Here is a 27,166-nt window from a genome sequence, read left to right as displayed (position 1 = left end):
CATTGTCGCCAGCAAAATCATTAGAAAAATCACCAAGAAAGTGGTTTTTTCATCAAGAAACTGGTTTCTTCATCAAGGAACTAATTTTGTTACACAACAATAATAAAGATTATGAAAACAAAACAAAAATGATATACACTGAAAATAATTGAAACCAGTTTCATCAATCAACCAAATAGAGAAAAAAAATATAAAAAAAATTACCAAGAAACTGGTTTCTTCATCGAAACCGAAAAAACCGGTTTCTTGGTGATTAGCCCGATAATTTTTCCGTGACAATGACAATTTTGACGAATTTCCTAGAGTTTCTTGTTAGTGCGAAAAAGTCACCAGAGTAGCTGTCGGTGTATTAGTCGTCAGAGTTGCTACCAACGCTAGAAAATTCGTCAGGCCATTGTCGTTAGAAAAATTACCGGAAAAATTACCAAAAAACTGGTTTCTTCATCAAGAAACCAGAAACCAGTTTCTTGGTAATTTTTCTACGCGATTATGCCAATTCTAATGACTTTTTTGAAGTTTCTTGTCGGTGCTTGGAAAATTCGCCGGAGTATTTTGACACTAGCGTCGAAAAGTCGTCGAATTGTCATTGTCAACGAAAAAATCACCAAGAAACCGGTTTCTTAGACTTTAAGAAACCGGTTTCTTGGTGATTTTTCGATGATTTTTCCGCGAAAATGCCAATTCCAATGAATTTTCCGTATGGCCGGCAACTCCGACGACTCTTCCGACACCGACCGCTACTCCGTGACTTTTTTCCGCACCTAAAGAACTCCGGTGACTTTTCCGGCATCAATGACAAATAAAACTTCCTAAACAAATAAAAACAGTAAATATGGGATTTAGAAACCTAATTACATATATATGGCATATCAAATACCATACAAAAACCTAAAAACAAAAAAATACCATATAAATTGGCCAAACTTAAATGTGCCATATTTATCATAAGAACTTTTAAAATCCCATACTAAATGTAATTTCCTCATTTTCTATTGGGAAATTTTATTTACACCCCAAAATTTTTTAAAGACATCTCATTTTAATAGATTTTATTTTATAAAAAATTTATATTTTTAGTTGTATTAAGTTTTTTTAATTTTTTTCTTCCAATTCATATTCCTAAAAAATATACCCATCAAACAAAATTAAATTATATTTTAAATATTATGACAAAAAAAAAATTATATAAAATTTTCTTAAAAAAAAATAAAAAATATATATACATGAGTTAGAAAAAATTAAGAAAATAAAATCAAAATAAGTATTGAAATTAATATAAAATAATGTGAGGAAATTTTTTTAAAAAAACAGTAAGTGTGATTTATAAAAATGATTTAAATTTGTATTTTTTTTTCATAATGGGGTGTAATTATAATTTTATGGGGTGCAGATAGAATTCCCCTTTTCTGTTTTGTTACATGACAAATTCGATCCTATATTTTTTAAAATAGTAATATGAACTGATTTTTTTATCAAAATAAAATTTAATAATAACTCGATTTAGAGATGTTATGACAAAACTAGTTATGTTTTTTATATTTATTACTGCTATGAATTATCTTTAAGTTGCTTATATTAAAAAAATTATTAAAATTAAACTCAAGATTTTATTTATACCATTTTAAAGAATATGTGTTCTTTATTATTTAATAAAATAAATAATCTAATTAATAATTTTATAAAACAAGTTTAAATAATATTAAAAGAACTAGTATTTGGTCAATTTTTGTGGAAGACCAGGAATTCATAGTTATGGAATACCATGATCAATCTTTTCGAAATTTAATCCCAATAGATTTCTGTGAAATTAAATTAAAATAAAATAATGAGTTTCAGAAATCAAATAATTAAAAAAAATCATTCCGGCGTTCGAAACGCCGTTGACCGTGCGCCACGTATGATCCGATAATCTGGCCTTGCCGCCACCACTATTACGTATCCAACTCATCAACGCTCACATTGACACGTCATCGAATTGCCAAAGAAGCGGGTCCCACCACTTCAACTTTCTTCTCCTCCCGCGAAAGTCATCATCATCATGTCTACACTGAAAACGACATCGTTATGACCCCGTAGTTGTCGTTCGTATGCTTATTGGCTCTTCCGTACTCAATTAAATTAATTATCTCTCTAATCTAATCTCCTCTCTCTATTTTCTCCGATTATCCCGAGAAAATCTTCCACCGAGAAAATCTCTCTCTCACTCTACCCACCGACTTATTTCCTAAATAAATATATATAAAAGGGCGAGAGACACAACTATAGATGGATCATCGGAGAACCGCGAGTCCGGTGTACTCGCGGCAGTGGAGTGGTGGAAGCAGCACGGGGTCCTCTTCTCCTGCTATGTCACCGGCTCACCCTCACTCGCGCCTCCAGCCTGGAGCAGCTGGCGGCTTCTCCACCATCAAGCGAACCCAAAACGTTGCTGCTAAAGCTGCAGCCCAGCGCCTGGCTCAGGTCATGGCGTCGCAGTCCGCCAACGCCGATGATGATGATGAAGACGACGATCTGGGGTTTCGATACCCGCCAACTGCTAAGCCTATGTCATTCAACAATAATTCGGGTTCCAACTCCGCTGCTGTTCCGGCGATGGCTTTTTCTCGGCCTAATAGATCTCCCTCTCCTGCGGTTAGTTTCAGATGTTTTATGTTATGATTTGTTTAAAATCAGAATTCAGTTTGAATTATTTGATAATCGACTTTGTTGCAGAAATTTGAAGTTTCGGGATCTGATATAGGGTAGTTTGTTTTTCATAAGTGATTTAGGTTAGGTCGTAGTGTACTTGGTTGCTGATTTAGATTAACAAAGTTGCGTGGAGGTTGAGTCCGCTTCAGTCTTTAAAGTTTAGTGATTGGAATTTTGCAGCTTTGTCATGACTTTGTTTGATTATATGACTTAGATTGTCATATGAGTTTTTTCGTGATTCTCTTATCTAGTTACCTGTTTATATGTTTTTGATTCACTTTAGAGACTAAATTTTAGTTTCTTATTAAGTTTTGGTTGATGGGTTTTTAGCTCATATTCCTGAATTTGGTACTAGAGGTGCTAATGTAGGTAATTTAGCTTGTATTCGTTCTTTCTTTCAGAGGAGACTAATTGGATTTCTCTGGTATTTTAATTAGTTAGGTCGGAACTTTGTAGATCATACTCCGTCTGTACGGTCCACTTCGGCTGGAAGACCGTCTGTTTCACTTCGTTCAACAACTGTAGTACCACCAACCAGATCCTCATTAAGAACTCCAATGTCCATACCTCCTATTGACCCTCCTACTAATAGGAGCAGAGATAATAAAAGGCAAGGATACATGCTTTGTATTTTCTTGTTTTGGTTGGGCAAGAGTGATCTTTTGCAATAAATTACTTGGTTTGTTAGATTTGATCTTTTTTATCAATGCAGGTTTTCAACAGATATTGGACAGATGAACTTAAAAAATCCTGCAGAAGAGCGTGAAGCTTCAGCACTTCGAGATGAAGTATGTTACAGTAATTTGCTAGCTCAAAGTGGTTGGGTTGGGTGGTGTTGTGTAGTCTTGGTTCAAGTCTTCATAATTGTATTTTATAATAATAATAATGATGAGTGGGATATTGAAACTAACATGAGATGAACCATAATTGCAGCTTGATATGCTACAAGAAGATAATGAAATTATACTTAATAAGGTTTGTACTGTGAATCTCCTCACAAATGAAACATCTTTGAGAAACATGATTCTGAGAATTTATAGTTGAACTTGTTGTACAGCTTCGTACTGCAGAAGAAAGACGTGAGCAAGCAGAGGCAAGAGCTAGGGAGCTTGAAAAACAGGTCAGTTCTACTAGCTATGTTTTCTTCTTTACAAGATGTTTGATACTTGTAAATTAGGTTTTATTTTCTATGGACAAGTATTGTCAATCTTTTTGTTGTTCACTCTTGTTTTCACCAAAGGAGTAGGCCCATAGTAGAAGATTCTTTAGGTCTATTATAACTACTATCAACGTAACTTAGCTTGAACGAGAGTCTAATGGCGCATATTTGAGCCTGTTTGGTATCCTATGCTTGAACGAGAGTCTAATGGCGCATATTTGAGCCTGTTTGGTATCCTATAACTTGTCCAGAAGCAGGATAATAAGTTTTTGTGATGGGTTTTTCTGGCTGAAAATGACGACTAGTATCAAATGGTTGAGTGAGCTCAGTAGTGTAATTTTCGGGTTATTTTGGCTGAAAAAGAAGTATCATTAGTAGTGGACTTTTGTTAAAGAGAGATTATTTGTAGTTTTCATATATATGAGACATGGGAAGACTTCTTAGATAATTGGATTATTAGGTAATGTATGTTAAAATGCACTGCCACTCTTCTTCCACTAAATAAATAAAATAAACCATCACTCTCTTGGTTATGGGAAGCATGGGACTAGGAAGCAATGCCTAATTTCCATTTCTTTCCACCCCTTTTTGTTTGTATGTTTGTTTGTTTCTTCTCTTCAAAATAGCGACTTTTCTTCTTCTCTTTTTGTGTTTTTCTTCCCACAAAGTATTATATTTAAGTTCAAAGTTCTTTTGTATGAAAGTTTGATTTTTCCGGGACTGAAGTTAATGAAGAGAGGAAATTGGATATAGCTGCGTTGTGCCTACAGGCTTGACTCATATATTCTTACCTTACTGTTTTTTCCTAAAAGCAAATTCCAGCAAGAATTCCCATTTTCTTTTCACTTTTATTGCTCACATTATCCTATTATAATTTGGCTTCGTAATTTCATTTTAGAACTCTGCACTTGTATAACTCCACTATTCCTTTACTTTCCTTTTATGTATAAAGGACCAGAAAAGATCACTCCAAATGAGAGAAAGGAATGGCAAATGATGAACACAAACACAGTAAAACAAATATTAAATATTCCTGTTAAATGCTAAGTCTGGAGTGACTAGAAAATATTTTGTCCAAATCCTCTTTGGACACTAAAGTGAAAAGAAAGAGAGGCAGAAATTAGAACTTATGTAAGGCAACCTCTGCTTTGAGCAACCTTTCCTAATCACGAAGTTGAGCCATGAAAAGCTTGGTAATTTTATTTGTATGGGTGGTTTAGCTTTTTTCTGGAGTTGTTACGTCTTAGATGAGGCATGTACTTGTTAATGCCAATTTTGTTCCCTTGTCATGAATTTTATGTGATGAATGCTGTTACATTTATTTATCACTCAATGCTGTTTTCTGCTTCAACAGGTTGCTTCTTTAGGAGAAGGTGTATCACTGGAAGCAAAATTATTAAGCAGGTAAATTTGAGATATGTTGCTCATGTTCCTTCTAAGTATTCTAGTTTTAATGACTAATTTGTTGATTGATTATCTGCAGGAAGGAAGCAGCTTTGCGCCAAAGAGAGGTAAATTATGAGAAAAATATGTGTCCTTCAGAGACTTGAGACTGGTAGTAATTGCTTGGGAATATTTACTCCACTAAATGAGCTAGGTTACAGATAACGTGATATGGGCTATCTGAAAATTATATAAAAGTATTCAGGCTATGCACTGTTTTTTAGAGGGCTAATTTTCATTGTCATAGGCTGCTCTGAATGCTGCGAAACAAACAAAGGATGGTAGAAATGATGAAATTGCAGCCCTTCGTTCAGATATTGAGGTAAAGTTATCATTTGTTTGCAATTATTTTGTTCATGGTATTGTACATCTGTATAACTGGTTGAGTATTTTTTTTCCATATAACATATTTATGTTTATTTCGCCTTTTTCTTTTTGGTTAATCAGAATTTAAAAGAAGAAGCTTCAACAACTGTGGAACAACTTCGAGAAGCAGAATCTGAGGCAAAGTCACTTCGCACAATGACACAGAGAATGATTTTGACTCAAGAAGAGATGGTTTGTCCTTTGACAGTGAACTGAGTTTTATGGCTGATTTGTGGTAATAATATATATTTCTCTTAAATGTATACTTTTGCTTTTCTCTTCTAGGAGGAGGTTGTTCTGAAGAGATGTTGGCTTGCTCGCTACTGGGGCTTAGCTGTACAACATGGTACCAATTTTTTCCAAATTCTATCTTGCTTTATTGTTTTCTATGTATGAAATCAGTGGTTATTTGTTGAGACCAAGTTAGAGTTGTTTTTTACTGGGCACGTAATATGTAACTGAACCAAACTAGTCTTATTATGTATTTATTTTTTCCAAGAAATAAATAGAACAAATGATGTCAAGTTAGTCCTTTGTTTAATTCCCTTTCTATGATGGTTGATATTGTAGCTTAGTGGTAGTTATATATGCATATAATGGCCAGTTTTCAATGCCCTGGCTCAGATGTCTTTTCCCTTTGGCTTCTTTTGAATTTGTACTTGCAGTCACATTTTGTTTGTTTTCTTTTTTTCAGGCATATGTGCAGATATAGCTGTGTCAAAGCATGAACACTGGTCCTCCCTTGCTCCTCTTCCATTTGAAATTGTCATTTCCGCTGGTCAAAAAGCTAAGGAGGTGTCCCGGAATGCAGGCTAGTCATTTGATTGAATCTGTTGTATTTATTTCTATTGCTGTTATTTTTTCTCCTTGTATCCTTGTACTCCCAATGAACTTTTATAATGCAAGCAGGTGGTGATGATTCAGATCGGAGCAAGCCTGTTCGAGATTTAAGTGATCTTACCGGGGAAGGAAATATTGAGAGCATGCTTTCGGTTGAAATGGGTCTAAGAGAACTAGCATCTTTAAAGGTTTATCCCTAACCTGATTTCTTGTTAACTTCAAAAATTTTGTTGTATCTTGCTTTGTTGTCATGAATTATTCTTTTGCTGGGGTTATCTAATATCGTAATTAGGCTCATGACACATGCTTTGCATGTTTCATCACTGTTGTTGAACCATGGATTCTAAGTATACTTGTTTGTACATTCTTTTTAATGTGCAACAGTAAATTATCTTCTATTTGTGTTGTGGTTGTTTACTTATGCTCTTTTATTTGTTTTCTACATTAAGGTTGAGGATGCCGTTGTGCTCGCTTTGTCACTGCTGCGCCGTCCAAATTCCATTCGACAGTTGGGAATAGGTTTGTTTTCCTTGTTTTGTCACGCTAGTTTCTTGTACATTTCATTTTTTAATATTGTTATTTTTTATAGGCTTTATTTGTTTTATTTAAGCATCTCTTTGAGAGTTAAGAGCTTTCTGTCATCATTGATACTTTATACAGGCCTAGGGCTAGACTATTTATTTTCTTCTCTCTTTCCTTTTTCTTTTTATATCTTCTTTCACTCTCCCGATGCTAAAATCTTCAGTTCTTTCAAGCTCCATCTCATTTTAGTGCTCTGCTTTAGTATGTATTATATTTAAGGCATTGATAGTACTGTATGGCTTACATGTAAATTGATTTGTTTCTGTTAGAAACCAATTTCATACAGGGTATTTCAGTGAGCTCTGCCAGGGTTTTACTGATGGATCAATGGAAAAAGGAACTTACGTTGTGTTTTTATTTTTTTTTTCCATTTTCAGATTCCAAAGCACCTGGTGAACCCAAGTTTTTGGAGGCTTATGGTAAGACAAGTATTTTCATGATCTACTAGAGATGTATTTCTTATATGAGTAATGATATGTGCACACAAAATATGCACAAATATTACACGTTGTGTGACAATTCTTTTCAACCATTTACATTGATTTAAAATGGGCCATTTCTTTTAAAAAAACCTTGCCACATACATAACTATTATGATGTTTTGGTGTTTTTCTCGTGTGCATATCATTACTCGGTCTGCTACATATGTTGGTACGTAGGGTGGATATTTATTTCCTAAGGTTACACTTTACAAAGCTAAAATTGTTTTTTTTTTCTTCACTATCCTTGTTTACATGATGATGACATTGGGTGGCATAGCTGTGTTACTATCTCCAAAAAAATGAATTTTCTCCGTAAGTTAAATGAGTTGCCCATAAAATTATATGATTGTGATCTAGATTGGCAGGCCATGTTTTCCTGAAGTAATTAAAACATCTAAATAAGCACGTCCATTTGTTCTGGTCAAACCTTTACAAGTTATCTTCTTTCCCTATTTGCTGCAGATATAAGTGAAGAGGAGGCAGAAGATGTTCTTTTTAAAGAGGTATGCTTTTCTTTTTACTTATTTTTAAGAATACAACCTTATAGTTTCTTGCAGTACAATTTTTCATACCCCCCCCCCCCCCCCCTTCTCTCTCTCTCTCTCTCCCCAACCCTATCCGAGAGAAATTAAAATTTCGATTTTTATTGTAAGAAATTAATTAAATTAATGCCGCCAAATGTATGAAACAAACTGAATTCTTTTATTCTTTTGTATAGAAGAAAAGAAATAAATAATGATACCCAAAAGTTGTTTCTTTTCCTTATCTGTCATTATTGATTTTATCCTCAAATACCCATTTATCTCGCTCCATGTCCAAACATAGCAAAGACTGTTCAGTTCCACAAACTGAGTCTTCTACACCCATACTTGAATTTTCTTTTTGTCCAAAGGAAGGCATCAAGTTAAACATATGGCTTGGAGTAAACCATGTACTCTCACCTTTTTTAGAATTGTCTTTCAACATTTGATAACAAATGTATATTCCCATTCTTACTAGTTTAAACCTAATATGGCAGGCCTGGCTTACTTACTTTTGGAGAAGAGCTAAAGAACATGGCGTGGAAGAAGATATTGCGGAAGAAAGGCTACAGTTTTGGATCAGTCGTAGTGGGCACTCACCAACTTCGCATGATGCTGTGGATGGTAAGCTTCGTTGTGATACTTGTAATTTACATTTTTTGATTTGAGTTACTTTGTTTGTTGCCCTGTGCATATCTTATAAGGAGTGTACTGATTTAGCTTTTCACCTCATTTCTTCTAGAGCTATTAGGACATGCATGCATCAGACGTGTTATGTTTGAGTTTTAATCCAAAAGGGATAGCTAAAAGCCTAAAATGGTCAGGCATGTAGTTTGCTATGTGGGTACTTACATAGCATTTGGTTATTGTAGGGTTAGGCGGGGATCATAGTTTCAAAGAAGAAAAGTTATGTTTGAGTTTTACAGTTTAGAAATTCATCAAGGGAACATACCATTTGTGGTGCCTCACAACCCTAGCCTTGTAGTTTAGTTAGTTCAATGCTTCTATATTTATTTATTTTTCCGTTGCTGCCTCAAGGAAAAGGGTTAATGATTCATTTAATCTTACTTGTGGACAATTTATGAAGGTAATTCAAATTCATTAGCATTTTGTTACTGTTGATTGAGGACTTTGAACCTGTAGTAAGCACCACAGCTACTATTGTCTAGTGGTAGTAGTATCTTTGTGCTCTTACCGCTAGTTGTCCATTTTCATTACATGGGAAGCTGGCAAATCAATTAGATTGTAGACTAGAATAGGAGCTTATTCTCATGTTTGCACAAGCTTAAGATTTTAGTAGTTAGACCTACTGGATACAGTCCTAGACAAGTCATATATATTGCATTTTTTCTTTTCTTTCAGCAGTTTGTTTCTTCTACTTATTATCACGCTCTTTTATGGTAAGCATATATAAATTCGAGGGTGGTTTATTGCAGTTGAGCGTGGTCTATTGGAGCTGAGAAAGTTGGGGATAGAACAGCAACTTTGGGAAGCATCTCGTAAGGAGATTGATTTGGCCTCTCCTCTTTTCCCAGTTGCTAATCACAAAAACCAAACAGACTCTGAGATTTCCTCGTGATAAAAAATTAAGGTACCCAACCACAAGTCCATAACAGGCTGCTGCATGTGCTGTCAATTCAATTTTTTGGGTCTTTTCTTCGCTCTCTACTTTTGTCTCATAATTTTTTCTTCACATAAAATTTGTAGTGCTGCTCGAACTGGTTTTTCTCATGCTGCATGCCTTGTGGCATCATCATATTCATTGTTATATATAATAGAGTTGCTCTATCGCTCTAAAACTTTTGGTAAATTTGTAATTTATTGCAGTGAGCGTTTTGGATTGACGTAAAGCTTGTAGATCCATTATTTTATTAAATTGAGTTTTATGTTTCTAATAAGTTTGTTGATTACTTAAGAATGTATAGCTTTATTTACAACTTTTTCCATTTTTATGATTTTTATTAATTGATGATTTGTGTGAAGAATATGAGGTCAATTGGTTGCTCTTGTTGTTCAATATAACTGGTAAAAACAAGCCAAAAAATTATGCTCAATATTATTACTTTCGTGGAATACTTGAGCATAATTTTTTGGCATGTTTTTACCAGTTAATTTATTCTTAGCTGATATGGCGATATCATGGCCATTTTTATTATATATTATATTTTAATTTATTGTTTTGTCTCCCAAAATTCCCTTTTTGACCAGGATTGAGTAGGTCATTCTACATTTTTAAGTCACGGAGCAATATGTATTCATCTTGGCTGTTCGTTAGTCTTTATGGACCTTAAAATCAGAACGAGTTTATGTTCAATCAACTTGGAGTTTTTCTTTTACAGCCAAAGAAAAAACATTGGAGTCTTTTCTCAAATTTATTTATTTATTTTGCAAGTCTTTGTTATAAGACATGCTTAGTTATTAACCTTAAATTTCTTTTCACACAATAAACTTTTAAAGCAGAAGGATGAAATACGAGTTGCTTATGACTAACTAGCATGTAGTCTCTAAAATCGCCAAATGAAGGAGTGAGAACCAGACCTGTACCACAAACATGATGCACTTTTTGGTTATAAAACGATTTCAAAAAGAAATGCCATCTTTCGAATCAATTAGAATTTGGCATAATGTATAAAATACTTTGAAAATATATAGTAAGGTAATTGAGTTGTCTTCTTCTCTACTACACAAATCTCTTCTTGCCTTTCCAATACTTCATGATTCTAACATATACAATTTTTCACTTAAATTAATTTTGGTTTTTTTTATTATATAATGTATGACTAATTTATTGATTCATTCTACCCTTTTTGTTTTTCTCGTAATTAATTTTCTTTAAACAACTGTATATATTATAATTATGCATGATGCAAGTTTTAAGAAACTTAAAAATTATCTTTGTTGAAATCAGACAATTTATTAAACGTAATATTAATTTTTTATACGTGTATTTAACAAGAGTATGAATTCTGATTTCGATATCTAAATAACTCACAGTACAATCTATAAATATAGTAGCATTTTAACTTCTTCAAGTGTAAGAAAAAAATAATATTCACCGCTTATATGGGAATAAATAATTAATAATTCTGGTAATTTATATTTAGTAAATCATTTATATCTATTCGGATTCGGTTTATATTCTAGTAAATGTTCCATAAAGGATTATATTAAAAATAAAAATAAAAAAGTTCCATAAAGGAACAAAATATCTAAGGATAAAATAAATCGACCATAGACTAAGCATCAATGGGACAATAACCGTGAAATCTGCAGCCATTTACATCCATATCTCAAAGAGTGCTCCAAAAGTATATTTTTTTTTACAAATTCATGAGTTTAAAATATTTGAAAAGTTGGCTAACTTTTCTCAACTATGGTGCATTTTAAAATTATCTTGCGAAACATGGAAACATATAGAAGATAATAAAATAAGAATAAGATATACAAAAAGAAAAGGTACTCGGTAGCTTTGCTTTCATCGCAAGGGTTCAAAAAGCTTACATGTTCACATACTCTCATGCTCCATGACCCAACCAACTAATATATATCCATTTAGCTTAATCATTTTCAAAAATATATTGCTATATATAATACCCAATTAAAATTTATAGTTTAGTCTCTCCTAATTAAGAACACTTCTTTCTCAAGCTGCACTTATTAATCTATATGAGTTATAATAGTTTCACCTAACAATATATTGTTACTATATATAAATAAAAAGAAAACCAAATCATTTCAAAAAAAAAAAGAAAAGAAAACCAAACATTAGGTAAATATATATAGGTCAAACAAAAGATATTGATGACTGAAAATATCAGAGTCGTTGACCCTCCATTTGGGGATCATATTAATGTCTTGCCCCTTTTTTATGCTGGATTGAAATTTGTGATTTATTATTTTTTTTTTTTCTAATGGTTAGGTATTTGCAAATGCCAATAACTTCAATTTTATTTTATTTTTCTAATGATTAGGTAACTTACTGTAACGTCCCCGCTTCAAGTTTCCATTGGGCCCTTACACTCACGGACTAATGGCTCTTATACACGAGTACGTCACTGTGGCTGCTTCCTGGATCGATGACTGACCCTACAGACCAACACGAGTGTTTCCAGCGTGCTTTGTCCTCACTCGCACGCTTCCTGGGAAAACTTCCCAGGAGGTCACCCATCCTCGAAATTGCTCCCGTGTCGAGCACGCTTAACCGTGAAGTTCTTTCGTGATGGGCTACCGAAAAATAAGATGCACCCTTGTTGATATAGGTAGTACCCAATCCATTTAAGCTATTCAATCGTGTAGTCCCATACACATCTCGAATCATCCCACTTGACCTTTCCGCGGTGTGGGATTGTACGCTACCGGTATTTCCCTTTACGGATCACGGGACTCGACCGTCATCAATCACCCCCCCTTACGGGGTTCGACGTCTCGTCGACCACGGTGGTCAGGCTCGATACCATTTGTAACGTCCCGCTTCAGTCCATCGGGCCCTTTACACCCACGGAATGAATGGCTCTTATACACGAGTCGCCACTCTCGCTTCGGATTGATGATCGGCCTACCAACACGAGTGTTTCCGGCGTGCTTTGTCCTCACTCGCACGCTTCGGAAAACTTCCCAGAGGTCACCCATCCTCGAAATTCTCAGGGCAGCACGCTTAACTGTGGAGTTCTTTCGAGATGGGCTACCGAAAAACAAGATGCACCTTGTTGATATAGGTAGTACCAATCAATCCATTTAAGCCCTCTTAAATTGTGTAGTCCCATACCTACATAGTCTCAGAATCATCCCACTTGACCGTCCCCAGGCGGTGTGGGATTGCCGCTTGCACCCGCATTTCCACTTACGGATCACGAGACTACTGACTATCACAATCATTGTGACGATGGTCCCGTGATCCGTAAGTGAAAATACGGGTAGCCGTGCAATCCCACACCACCCTGGAAAGGTCAAGTGGGATGATTCCGAGATCGTGTGTATGGGACTACACGATTGAATGTAGCTTAAATGGATTGATTGGTACTACCTATATCAACAAGGTGCATCTTGTTTTTCGGTAGCCCATCACGAAAGAACTTCACGCTAAGCGTGCTTCGATCCGGGGAGCAATTTCGGTGATGGGTGACCTCCCGGGAAGCTTTTCCCGAGGCGTGCGAGCTGAGGACAAAGCACGCCTAACACTCGTGTTGGTCCGTAGGGCCGCCATCGATCCAGAAGCGCCCACGGTGGCGTGCTCGTGTATAAGAGCCATTAGTCCGTGAGTGTAGGGCCCACGAGGCTTGAAGCGGGACGTTACAAATGGTATCGAGCCTTCGACCCGGAAGTGTGGTCGACGAGACGTCGGACCGTGGCGGGGGTGATTGTGATAGTCAGTAGTCTCGTGATCCGTAAGGGGAAATACCGGGTAAGCTGTGCAATCCCACACCGCCTGGGGAAGGTCAAGTGGGATGATTCTGAGACTATGTAGGTATGGGACTACACAATTTAAGAGGGCTTAAATGGATTGATTGGTACTACCTATATCAACAAGGTGCATCTTGTTTTTCGGTAGCCCATCTCGAAAGAACTCCACAGTTAAGCGTGCTTGGCCTGGAGCAATTTCAAGGATGGGTGACCTCCTGGGAAGTTTTCCCAGGAAGCGTGCGAGTGAGGACAAAGCACGCTGGAAACACTCGTGTTGGTCTGTAGGGCCAGTCATCAATCCAGGAAGCAGCTAGAGTGGCGTACTCGTGTATAAGAGCCATTCATTCCGTGGGTGTAAGGGCCCAATGGAGGCTTGAAGCGGGGACGTTACACTTACAATTATGTTCAATTCTGACTAGGATACCCAAAAAATAGGCGAAAAATAGCATGAATAATGAATTGGTACAATATAATTATTACGAAGATGAATTTCTCAAACTTTGTAGCATTTTTATTAGCTGTGAATGCATATCCAATCACTTATGGGAATGAATGAGCAAAGGAAAACACTTTGAGTGTAGGTCATTAATATTTCTTTTAATGGTAGACATTTTAATGATGTACGTACTATTATTTTTTATTTTCTAAAATACTATTAGTACGATCTCCTTAAAATTAATCAACTTTTTTTTTGAGTGAAGGTTATTAATATTTCTTTTAGTGGTAGACATTTTAATGAGGTATTCTTCTTCTTCTTCTATCTAGTTACTATTACTACTATTTCTAGTACGAGTTCCTTAAAATCAGTGGCCAAATGGGCTCTCTCTGAGAGTGTAATAATGAAATAAGCAGGCCTATTCATAAAGCCTGCTCATCCATGGTAACTTTAATTTTGCTTTTTTTTAAAAAAAAAAAAAATTACAATGTAAGTTGAATGAGCTGCAAATCAGTACCAAGCATGGATTTTTGTCTCTTTGTAGCTTGTTTGCTATCTCTTCTTCTTATTCTTCTTCTTTTTGATACATAATGATTCTTGCTTCTTATTTTTTAAGCCAGCCAATAAGCCCCACAAGACACTGAATCTTCTCATGGTAGCTTTAGCTAAAAACCATGATCAAAATATACATTATTATAAGATTTACCAAACCAAATATTAAAAAAGAAAAATTGTTATATATAGTATACATATAGATGAATCATATATTTGAGTATTTTTATTAATTTATGGTGGTGATGGACAATGGACAATACTAACTTTAGATTAATATAACACGCACTTTCATGTGATATGGTAGGGATAATAATACTATGTATAATTTAACCCAAAAAAATATATATATATAAAGTCATTGATAGCAATAATCACTTATGGATGGTATTTAGATATTTTTTCCATGAATTAATGAGTACTAACTGTACTATAGAGCTATTCTTTTTTTGAAAGAAATAGAGCTATTCATTTATGTGTTTATATTTTAATTTTTAAAGTGGTAAAATATATGAGTGAGAATAGAAAATTAAACGCTATAAAAAGGGCAAAGACACAAATAGAAGGCATTATTGGTGTTTTTGAAGCTATAATGTGAAGCATGTGTTGTGTTGTCTGTGGTCCCCGGCACGTGATTTAATTATATATATTTATACATATAATCTGTTTGTGTGGACTAAAACAATGTGTATTATATTGTCATTGTATTTTTTATATACATGTATATTGTATAATTTGTAGTATAGATTAAGGCAGGTATCCAATTTTCATTGGAGATGATCTTTATAAACAATTGGTCAAAAGAGAACAAATTATTCATTACAGAAAAATACATAAAGAGAGAGCTAGCTTATGCTTGGTTTCTACTCATACCTATTACCTACTATAAAGTAGCTAGTGTTAAATTTATATTATATATTAAACAAATCATATTACTTTATGTATTATATCATATACCATAAAATAAATTCCACCAAAATTAGTTTGTTTGTGATGAAACCCAAACGTAGATCTGATCTCATATTAAGTGCTCTAAGTATGAAACCATGATAGTTTAATTTCCATAACAAAAAAATTAAAATCAAAGTACCTTTTTTATATTTTTTCCACAATGGTTATATTTATTAATTTTAAATCTTGCTCTCTAGTTGAACATTAGTCAACAATCATTTTCTGAAAATTTCAAAACTAGGAATTTGGGTTTGTACTTGCGTATCAAGAAACGTTAATTAATCAAATCATACTTGAAAAAAAGGAAAAAAAAAAAATAGTAATAATCCTCAAACCCTCATGATGCTATCTTGAATTCATAAATCTTAACCAAAAAGAAAAAGAGCACATTGGGTTCTGTAATATTCAGAGTTTTTATTTTTGTTTCCAAATCCATATTGAAAGTAGTAAGCATTGAAAAGCCACTTTCAAGCAAAACTGTATTGTATTGCTGCTTTAAGAAAAATAGCAGGTATTTGTTATTATGCTTATTCTATATAAATTTATACATAAAAACAAAAGCAAAGTAAAAATATAATAAAAGAAACAGAAAGAGAAACAACAAAATTGTAATTTCTGAAAATCAATCCAAGCCCTTTGTAGTAGAACTTAGAAGTAGAACAACCCCCCACTCACCTGCAGATTCCTTTTGCTTATTCAGAACTTTTTAGTGTAAAAAGACCCATACTTTATCTGCTGACTCACCCCAAACAAGAACATCAAACTCACTCACTCACTCACTCACACTATTCATTTCATTGTGTCTCTCACACATCTCTTTCAATACCGTTTCCAACTTCCAAGACTCCAACTAAAAAAAGTTACAAACTCTAATCATATTATGAAACAATAAAAGAAATAAACAAAAGTCAATTATAAGGACTTTTATTTATTTAGTCCACACCACAACTTCACATTAACACTTCATCATCATCAAATTTCAAGTCTTTTCCTTCCTTCCTTCATTCCTCTCTCTCTCTCTCTCTTTCTTTCTCTCTCTGTCTCTGTCCTAATAGTTTTGGCCAATATGGAAAAGAAGTCTTTACTAGTATTACTACTTGTGTTTTTGGTTTTCTTTCCCATGAATGTAATTGAATCTTCTCCCATATCTCATAATTCTGACAAGATTTCTAAGCTTCCAGGACAACCTGATCATGTGGGTTTTCAACAGTTTTCTGGTTATGTGAAAGTAAATGATAAGAAGAACATTTCTCTGTTTTATTACTTTGTGGAAGCTGAAACAGATCCAACTTCAAAGCCTTTGGTTCTTTGGTTAAATGGAGGTTAATAAATTTGTTTTGTTTGTCAACTTTCTCATTCTCATTGCCTAATTAATTTGTTTATTTGTTTGTTTGTTGTTCAATTCAGACTAATAAATTAATTCAAATTACAGGTCCTGGTTGTTCATCTCTTGGGGTTGGAGCATTCTCTGAAAATGGACCTTTCAGACCAAATGGGAAAGTCTTGCTTAGAAATGAATATAGCTGGAATAAAGGTCTTTCCTTTTATATCTAATGTTTTTCTTTTTTTGGTATTTAAAACAATAAAAAAGAAATAAAGGTGTTAATATTATTTGGTTTTGGTAATTGACAGAAGCAAATATGCTGTATTTGGAGACACCAGTTGGAGTGGGCTTCTCTTATTCCACTGATACTTCCTCTTATGTAGCAGTGGATGATGAAGCAACAGGTATTAATATATATATATTTTTAATATCACTTTCAACATATTTATTAACATTAAATTGTATTTCCTTTTTGGTTTATTCTTAGTTTTCTCCTGTATAATCTCATACCTATAGTTTAGTTTGTCTAAGGGGAAGAAGGGGACATCAACAGTTGATTTGCACTAAACATATTTAGACTTTTAAAAAGTGAAACACCAAGCAGTATTTATTGTTGTTGTTTGTTGTTTCTTGTTTCACTGCTTTACTTAAAGACTTTTTTTTTCTTCTCTTTTCTTTTTCACTTATGTGTATTATTATTGGTTGAAGAAAATAAAGAAAAGAGGGTCCTAGCTAGATCTTTTTCACTTGATTATTTAATTAATGTACATATGTTTGTCACTTTTGATTTGATATGTTAAGCCAGGGAGAACCTAGTGTTCTTACAACGTTGGTTTAAGAAGTTTCCTCACTACAAAAACACAGACTTGTTCTTAACAGGAGAAAGTTATGCAGGTACTTATCTAAACACTTTACATACATATATACACTTTCTGATTGTACTAAGCACCACAAGATAGTACTATATAGTAATTATAATTATTATTTTATATATATATTTAGGTCACTATATTCCTCAGCTGGCAAAGCTTATGGTTCAAGTAAACAGAAAAAAGAAGGTTTTCAATCTGAAAGGAATTGCTGTAAGTACCAGAATTAACTGTAAAAAAAAAAAATTGTTTCAAATTCTCATGAAGTGTAAGTAACATATATGATATATGTATATGTTATGTATGTGCAGCTGGGAAATCCTGTTCTTGAATATGCAACAGATTTCAATTCAAGAGCAGAGTTCTTATGGTCACATGGGCTGTTATCAGACACAACATACGAAATGTTCAGCTCAGTGTGTAACTATTCAAGGTACGTGAGTGAGTACTACAGAGATGCAGTTTCACCATCTTGTTTGAGTGTGATGACCAGAGTCAACGCAGAAACCAGTAAGTTCGTGGACAAATATGATGTTACACTGGACGTTTGTATCTCCTCAGTCTTGTCCCAATCCAAGATCCTAAACCCTCAACCCCAACAACAACAGCAAGTGATGATGATGATGAGGGAGAAGAGTGTGGATGTGTGTGTTGAAGATAAGATAGTGAGGTATCTTAACAGAAGAGATGTCCAAAAAGCTCTTCATGCTCGCCTCGTTGGTGTCCGCACATGGGAAGTTTGTAGCAAGTAATTAACAATAATCTCAATTCTTTTAAATTATTAATCTTCTTACTTATCATATCATTATCTACCATAAATTAAAATATATATAAGTATATAATAAGAATTAGGCATGTGTTTTTCAATCTTCAATTTATTAAAAGTTAGATTTAGAGACCATAAGTAACCTTAGGGATATGGCTCTAATACCATGTTGAGAATCATGGGGTTCCATCTCAAAACCAATTGGCAATGAGTGGAGTAGCCCATGTTCTTATATATGGCTCAATTCTCTTCCATTTATTCCATGTAAGACAATGTCCATAATATTTATAAATTGGGTACTCTTGGGCTACGGTGGCCACCTTAGATCAGAGTTACCTAAACACTATTTTTCTAATGATTTACTCTCTAAATTTTAGTGTTACTATCTAAAACTTTTATCTCTATATATGTTGTAATATAGCATATTGGACTACCAAGTGTTGAACGTGGAATTGCCTACAATCTCCATTGTGGGATCACTAGTCAAGGCTGGAGTTTCGGTCTTGATTTATAGGTAATAACACAACTCTACAACTAAACACAAGTTTCTATCCTTTGCTTTTAATTGCTTTCTCATCTCATTACTTAATTAGTGGAGACCAAGATTCTGTAATTCCATTGATGGGGAGTAGAACCTTAGTACATAATCTGGCTAGAGAGTTGGGCCTCAATACCACTGTCCCCTACAGAGTTTGGTTCCAGGGAAAGCAGGTATTCTTTCTTTTTTCTTTCATTTTTAAATCCTCTGTTTTGAAAAGAAATAAATTTAGTGAGTGGTAATAGATAAGGTGTTTTTGGTGTTATATATGTTTTAAACAAAAGATTAAAGTTTATGCATGGAATATTAATGGGAATGAAGGTTGGAGGATGGACTCAAGTTTATGGAAACGTATTGTCGTTTGCAACAATAAGAGGTGCCTCTCATGAAGCTCCCTTTTCACAGCCTCAAAGATCTCTCATGCTCTTCCAATCATTTCTTCAAGGCAAACCCCTCCCTGAAATTTTCTGATATAATTAAATTTACACATTTATATATGCTATTAATTTATTATATTAGTCTTATCAGTTTGTAATGGATCCAATCACATCGAATTTTTGCATATGGGAAAGAACAAAAAATACCACACAGATTACAACATACAATACAGCAATAATTTACACTAATATATACAATGTAATTTAATCAATTATCCTATACTTTCATGCATATAAGAAAAAAGTTTATAATTACCTAATTTTATTATTAATTAAACCGTTAACTTTCACACCTTTTTAGTTTTAAAGTAACTTTCATTATTCTCTTTCTTTAATCTTACAAAGCTCTCTCATTTATGCTTGAGTAGAAATACTTTCGTAGTAAATGTATAAAGACTGCGTTATTTTTAATTTTGTATAATATATATTCAATTATAGTTACTTCTCAAAAAATTTATATCTATACATCAAATCAAAATAATACAACAGCAAAATTAAAAAAAATATATATTGAAATTAATATGAAAGAATGTGAAAGGAAAAATTAAAAACGAATAAATGTTATACCAATTGGACTCTTTTGAAACCCACACTTTAATACCCAAGAAAATTATCTCCCAGCCATAACTTTCACCATATTCTTCTTCCAGCTGCCTCCTTTATCAGTTTTTTTATATATATCTTTCATTTCGTATATTTAATGGCTATTACCTATAGTTCTGCTTCTCCATCTCTATTGCCAAAAAAAAAACTTCAAAAATAGGTCATAAATAAGTTGCTAACAAGGCTAAAGGGAAACGGCCAGTCATCGACGATGATGACTCCAATTTCGCTCCCCCCGTGGCTAAAGGTGGTTGTCGTCCAGTAAAGAAGAAGTCGAAGGTGTCTTTGCCTGAAAAAAATTTCAACTTCGACGGCCAGAAGGGGAAGAAGAAGTTAACTTCAAGGCAACTATGATGAATCTGTAATGCAACAGTTATATCTATTGCGAGCAACTAACATAGAACCACAAAATAATTAATAATGCTACATATTTAATAGAAAACGAATATTACAATAATCGTGTTTTATCTTTTAAGGTCGCATATTTGACAATTCTGAGCCTTGATTTTATAATACTATGATATTATAGTAGCAAAACTATTGCTCAACTAACATGTAACTTAATAGCAACTAGAAATGTTAAATGTGAATGTGTATTTATAAGAAACTATTTGTCAGTATTTTTTTGTCATTGATCGATAATTAATTGTACTTATGTGGAGAAACAATTGCTAGACCTCTGTACACTAACTTTATATCAACTAATTTAGTATATTAATAAAAGGGTAAATACCATTTTAGACCCTGTGTTGTGAAAAAGGTACCACTTGGACCATCTATTTTGTTAAATGACAAAATAGACCATGTATTTTCTAAAATAGTAAAAATAGGACCCTAAGCTCAATTTTCAACAATTTTATTTTTTAATATAACCAACTTTAAGACAAATTTTAACACGAACAGATGCAAAAAATGTAACTAGTTTTGTCATAACATCTCTAGATCAGATTATTATTAAGTTTTATTTTGACAAAAAAATCAGTTCATGGTTCTATTTGTACAATTTTAAAAAATACAAGGTCCATATTGTCATTTAACAAAATAGAAGGTCCAATTGGTAACTTTTGCAAAACACGGAGTCCAAAATATTTTTTTTTCAAAAATGTTATTTTATAGGAAAATTGAAGTAAAAGTTAAAAAATCTAAGAAAATGAGGTAAAGGTAACCAAATATCTTTATGATAACCATACTTTATACTATTTTTTCTATATTTTTTAATTTTTTTTTTTCATAAGATAACTTTTTTTTTTGATAAAAAGTCACATATTTACAAATTTGTACTTAAATTACCGTAAAAATAAAATCCCCTCCCCCCTTTTTTTGAAATTTGGGTTATTTGCGGCAGAATTCTCTAAAGTAGGCATGTTTTTGCAACTCACCCCCAATTCTAAAATTTTAGTGGTAAAACCTCCTAAACCCAGCTTATGTTAGCAGTTAGCTTTTTCCATCTATTTTTGGATGTTAAATGACAAGTTGGAATGTCTACGTGTACACAATGTACACGTGGCACAATTTAATTAGTCCACGTAATAAATATTTAAAATTAAAATATAAAAAATTAATTATTTTAAAAATAAAAAAAAAAAAATATATATTTTTATTTAAAAATCAAAAAATTTATTTATATATTTTTTTTTTGCTTTTCTTTTTTTCTTTCTTTTCTTTCTCTTTCTTTCTTCACGCCTCCTTCTTCTTCTCTCTCTAACTTCTTCATCTTTGAAACCCTAGCCCCCAAAATCAACCCCATCAAACCCCAGCCGCAACATCCACGGGAACCCTCCATGCCAACTCCACCATTGGCAGAAACCAAAATTTCACGGTGCTGAAACACAACAAAAACCTTCCATGCCTGGAGCTCCTCAGACCCAGCATTGACAACGGAAACCTCCGACTTGAAAGCCCAGGACTGAGCAGACACGTTTTTCCCCAGAGCAGGTGGCGGAGCCGTATACGAAAATTCCTTCTTTCTTCTTCTTCTTCCTCGGTTGGATGAACGGGGCTCGGATGGTGTCGAGTGGAATGGTGAAATGGAGGTGCTGCTGGGTTCAGTTTGGGTGATGAGGGCTTCGGGTCAGATGTTGAAGGTGGGTCGTTTGGGTGATGAGGGCTTCGTGTCAGATGTTGAAGGTGGGTCGTTTGCAGGTGGGTCGTTTGGGTGATGAGGGCTTCGGGTCAGATGTTGAAGGTGGGTCGTTTGCTAGGGTTAGAAGGAGGAAGAAGAAGAAGAAGAAAGAAACAAAAAAGAAAAATAAAAAGAAGAAAAATATAAAAATAAATTTATAAATTTTAAATTTTTTTATTTTTAAATAAAAGTATTTTTTTTATTGTTTATTTTTAAAATAATTAATTTTTATATTTTAATTTTAAATATTTATTATGTGGACTAATTAAATTGTGTCACGTGTACATTGTGTACACGTAGACATTCCAACCTGTCACTTAACACCCAAAAATGGACGGAAAGGGCTAACTGCTAACAGAAGCTGGGTTTAGGAGGTTTTACCACCAAAATTTTAGAATTGAGGGTTAGTTGCAAAAACCTGACTACTTTAAGGAGTTTTGCCACAAATAACCCTTGAAATTTACATAATAAACTTAAAAACAAATATTTTTTTTACTGTTTTACAATTTTTTTAAAAAAAAAAATTTACAAACCTTTCTTTTTTATTTACACTTTTACAAAATTTTTTTTATAGGACTTGTTTTTTTTTTCCAACGAAAAATGTTACTTTCACGTTGTTTTCCTATAGCATTATTTTGAAACAACCGAAAAACACCTATGTATATTTGTATAAACAAATCATTTTACTTTCTCATAGTAGCAATGTCAAAATAATATTTTTTTCGAGAACAACAAAAAAACAACACTCTGTATTTTTGTAAAAAAAAAAAAAAACAAAAAACAAAAAAAAAAATACTGTAAAAATGTAATTTTTTTTGTATATTTATTTAATAATCTATTTTAGGAAAAGAATAAAAATGTGGGGGATGGATGTTTATATGATTATGCAATGCTTTTATTATATATATATATATATATATTAGCAAAAAGTACGTGCGGAGCACGTATACTAAATTTTATGTTAGTTTTCTTTTTTTATATTATTTAAAAGTGATACAATTAAAAATTAAAGAAAAAATATTATTAGTTATTAGGTGAGATTATTATTACGTGTATCTAAATAATATACTTTATAATTTAGATATGGTGTGTGGAATCCATAGTCCATTGGATGCTTGGCAACATCTTCAGGCTCGATTCTAGCAGTGTTCTGAATTTGCAAAATGAATATTAAGAGTATAAATAAATATACAACTCCTAAAGTCATAACCCCAAGGTGTATCAGAAATGGTTCTGAGAGGTAAAACTGAATATTTTAAATGGAATGCCACCGGTAAGTACCTTTATTATAAAAACTAAGCTCGTTAAAAATGTGACCAGGAGAAAACAAAATATTCTCAATGAAAAAATGTTATAATTACCACTGGATGAGAAGGAAAATATGGTGCCTAAGTGCTTCTTCACACCAATAGGACCACCTCCTCCATGTGGAATACAAAATGTTTTATGAATTGAAGATTGAGATGGCAAACATCAACTCCAATCCAAATCACTGAATGAATTTCAAAATCAAAAAATAAATTAGAAATATGATAAAATAATGAATGAATGAAAAATAAAGCCAAAAAAAAAACTATTTTAAATGATTCGTCTATTTTTTTTAACTATTTCAAATGAATTTGTTCAATGTAATTCAACCATCTAATTATAATTTGGATGATTATCAAGGAGCATTGAAGCTTGTTTCTCATGTTTTGGTATCTTAGAACTCGATATCGATCTACTTGAGCTTGCAACCCCCTTTGATGCAATATCAATAGAAACGAAGATAATCCGCACTAAACATATAGCAATAAATTATATATACACATAGAGTTTATAGATATTCCATTAAATTAATAAACATATATAGGGTGATATCTCAAATAAAACAAGTGTACCTTAACAAAAAAAAAAAAAACAAATGGGCTGTACAAGTTGTATTGATACTTGAAAATCTGATTTGTTTGGGCTCGGCTTTGTTCCAATAATTAATTTCTTTCGTTCCGATTAGTTCTCTGTTTTTGTATCCATTGAGAAGAGATTAGAATTTGACGCCTAAATCTTGATCGGAGATTCGCCATACTCTGAGGAAATCGCTTGATGTGGCTCGGAGACGGGTTTTTGGCACTCCTTGTCTGGAATGAAGATTGTTTGGTCGGAGGGTATGGGTGTTAGAATGAGAGAGGCAGAACGGAGCAGATATCGCCATTGGAGTCGTATGTGTAGATCTCTGAACGTTTTTGCTACTTCAAAAGCTTAGTGAATAAATGATTTAACAAAAAGGAAAAGGAAGAAGAAATAGTTGGGATTTCACCAAGAACCAGGAAAAAATAGCTAAAAATAATTAAATAAAAAAAAACAATACAAATAAATACATATTCATACCAAAAATTAAAAAATTTACAGATCAAGAATGCTTTAAAAAAAACGTTATAGATTCGACTAATGTCTAAGAATGAGCAATTCAGAGAAGAGAGTCTTGATCATCATCTTTAAAAAAAATCAGAAAATGTAATTCTACTTAAAGCCCTAATCTTTCCACTAAACTAAATTAGATTTGTATGAAGAAAAGGGATTAGGGTTTGATTACGTCTAAATAAAGCCCCATCTTTCTACTAAACTAAACTACATTTGAAAATCAGAAGTAGATATTGGGATTTTAGTTTATTTTTGCTAATAAATTGGGTTTCAGTTTCGATTTTGAGATCATTTTGATTTCATAGTTTAATTTGTACTTTTATTTTTTATTTATATTTATTTTAAGAAAAAATTAAAAACTTAACAGACGTTACATTAGCTTAGGCATTCAAAATTGTTAAATAGTAATTGGAATAAAGTCACCCAAAAACCAAAAATTCTGTTATATAGCTACATTTTATATAAAATAGATATATATATAAAAATTAAAGGGTAAATACTATTTTGGACCCTCTGTTTTACAAAAGTTACCAATTGGACACTGTGTTTTGTTAAATGACAAAATGGACCCTGTATTTTCTAAAATAGTACAAATAGGACCCTAAATTGATTTTTTGTCAAAATAAAATTTAATTATAATCCGATCTAAAAGTGTTATGACAAAACTGTTTACATTTTTTTGTATCTGTTCGTATTAAGCATTGTCTTCAAGTTGGTTGTATTAAAAAAAAAAAAGTTGTTAAAAATTAAGCTTAGGGTCCTATTTTTACTATTTTAGAAAATACAGGGTCCATTTTGTCATTTAACAAAACACAGGGTCCAATCTGTAACTTTTGCAAAACACAGGGTCATTTAACAAAACACAGGGTCCAATCAGAAACAAATTACAAATATCAGTTCAAATATTAATGAGATTTGTTTTATTTTTATTTTATTATATATAAATAATATTTTATTATTTTATTGAATATAAATAAAAAGTCACCCATGAATTTCTCATAAACCAAGAAATTTAGTTATATAGGTACACTTTATATAGAATAGATATATATATAGGTTAATATTATGGTAGGACCTAGCAAAAGTTCCCTACCGGTGGGGGAACTTTTTTTTTACAATTGGTTTTAGATCTTGTAGTTATTATGATGTAAGGTATATACTCTTACTATAGGACTACTTGTGTACAATTAAAACTTTATACATATTATAATAATATTTGATAATATATTTATTTTAAAAAAATAAAATAATATTAATAATTAAAAAATTTATTAATTTTTTATTTTTTTAATTATTATTATTATACTCTTACTATATGACTGCTTGTATATAATTAAAACTTTATACATATTATAATAATATTTAATAATATATTTATTTTAAAAAAATAAAATAATATTAATAATTAAAAAATTTATTAATTTTTTATTTTTTTAATTATTATTATTATTTTCTAAAATTAATTTAAATTATTTTTATATAGATAATTATTTTCAAAAATTCTTCTGATGTAGGATCGCTTGAATGATTTTAGATGCTCTTTAATTGGAACCGTACCAACTTGCTTCTCTTAAACTCAATTTTTTATGGTAGAAAAAATAATATCAAACCGAGTTAATTAGTTTTTTTTTTTTTTTTGATAAGTGGCGTCTCAAAAGAGCAGCCAATTAACAAGATAAAAACCATTGAAAAAACAGTCAATAACACCATAACTACGCACAACCTAAAAGCAAACTAAAAAAAAGACTAGGTGTAAACATAAAAAAAACCATCAGTAAATTATGAAAAGCCGAAAAATAAGAAGCAAAAAAAAAAAATAAGTTTAGAAAAAATATTTTTTTTTTTGAAAATAAATATCAATATAAAAATAATTCAAAGTAACTTTTTTTTTTTAAAAAAATAATAACTCAAAATAAAATTAATAAAATTTTTAATTATTAATAATATTTTTTAAAAAAATAAATATCATTAAATATTATTATAATATGTATAAAGTTTTAATCGTATACAAGCAGTCCTAACGTAAGAGTATACATCTTACATCATAATCACTACATGATCTAAAATCAATGGTCAAAAAAAATTCCCTACCGATAGAGAACTTTTGCTAGGTCCTACCATAGTCTTGCCCTATATATATAATATTTTCTTTTGAAGATTAAGGGCATGTAACTAAATTTGGTGTTAAATTAACACAAAAATAATAAAATTCGAATACTAATTTTTTGTTTATTCCAATCACAACACTAAACATTACAATAAAATTACATTTTTTATTATTATATTATTATATTAAATTATAAATAAACACAAATAATATAGAGGTTTTTTTTTTAATATTATACCTAAAATTAATTTTATTTACAAAAATACTTTTAAGAAAATTATTTGCACAAATATCGTTGTGCCATGTCAGCATACATACCAAATTTAAAACAATTACCAAAAAAAAAAAAAAAAAAAAAGCTGGAAAAATCTTGTTTCCATAAATTTTTGTTTTTTGGGAGATTTGAAAAAAAAGCAACCATTTAGTTACTTTTGACGTGAATGCGATATCAATTGATTACTTTTCTATTAAAAATTTTATTTCAAAATTTTAAGCATATATAAATAATGAAATAACTATTTTAATATGTGGAAAACATCTATTTTCTGTCTCTAAAAAAGGACGACTAATATTAAAAAAA

The 27,166-nt window shown here is 32.1% G+C and overlaps 2 protein-coding genes across 2 annotated transcripts; both read left to right on the top strand.

The window, feature by feature from the left end:
- Window positions 1-2,103: 2,103 nt before the first annotated feature.
- Window positions 2,104-9,991, top strand: LOC115705740 (coiled-coil domain-containing protein SCD2). The gene is made up of 17 exons (XM_030633161.2): window positions 2,104-2,631; window positions 3,126-3,298; window positions 3,401-3,476; window positions 3,622-3,663; window positions 3,746-3,808; window positions 5,202-5,251; window positions 5,331-5,358; window positions 5,538-5,612; window positions 5,738-5,848; window positions 5,942-6,002; window positions 6,351-6,467; window positions 6,566-6,684; window positions 6,946-7,015; window positions 7,456-7,497; window positions 8,023-8,063; window positions 8,579-8,705; window positions 9,518-9,991. Exons 1-17 carry the CDS (start codon window positions 2,266-2,268, stop codon window positions 9,658-9,660), a joined length of 1,704 nt encoding a protein of 567 aa, XP_030489021.1. The 5' UTR covers window positions 2,104-2,265; the 3' UTR covers window positions 9,661-9,991.
- Window positions 9,992-14,955: 4,964 nt separating this feature from the next.
- Window positions 14,956-19,566, top strand: LOC115715816 (serine carboxypeptidase-like 45). Its single transcript, XM_030644487.2, has 9 exons — window positions 14,956-16,742; window positions 16,853-16,954; window positions 17,053-17,148; window positions 17,546-17,638; window positions 17,747-17,826; window positions 17,925-18,361; window positions 18,801-18,893; window positions 18,973-19,090; window positions 19,239-19,566. The coding sequence occupies exons 1-9, from the start codon at window positions 16,487-16,489 to the stop codon at window positions 19,386-19,388; spliced, it is 1,425 nt and encodes a 474-aa protein (XP_030500347.2). The 5' UTR covers window positions 14,956-16,486; the 3' UTR covers window positions 19,389-19,566.
- The last annotated feature ends 7,600 nt before the right edge of the window (window positions 19,567-27,166 follow it).

This window comes from Cannabis sativa, chromosome 1 (genome assembly GCF_029168945.1).
Source record: "Cannabis sativa cultivar Pink pepper isolate KNU-18-1 chromosome 1, ASM2916894v1, whole genome shotgun sequence".
In the NCBI taxonomy this organism is placed as follows: domain Eukaryota; kingdom Viridiplantae; phylum Streptophyta; class Magnoliopsida; order Rosales; family Cannabaceae; genus Cannabis; species Cannabis sativa.
This window is presented reverse-complemented; position numbering and strand designations above follow the sequence as displayed.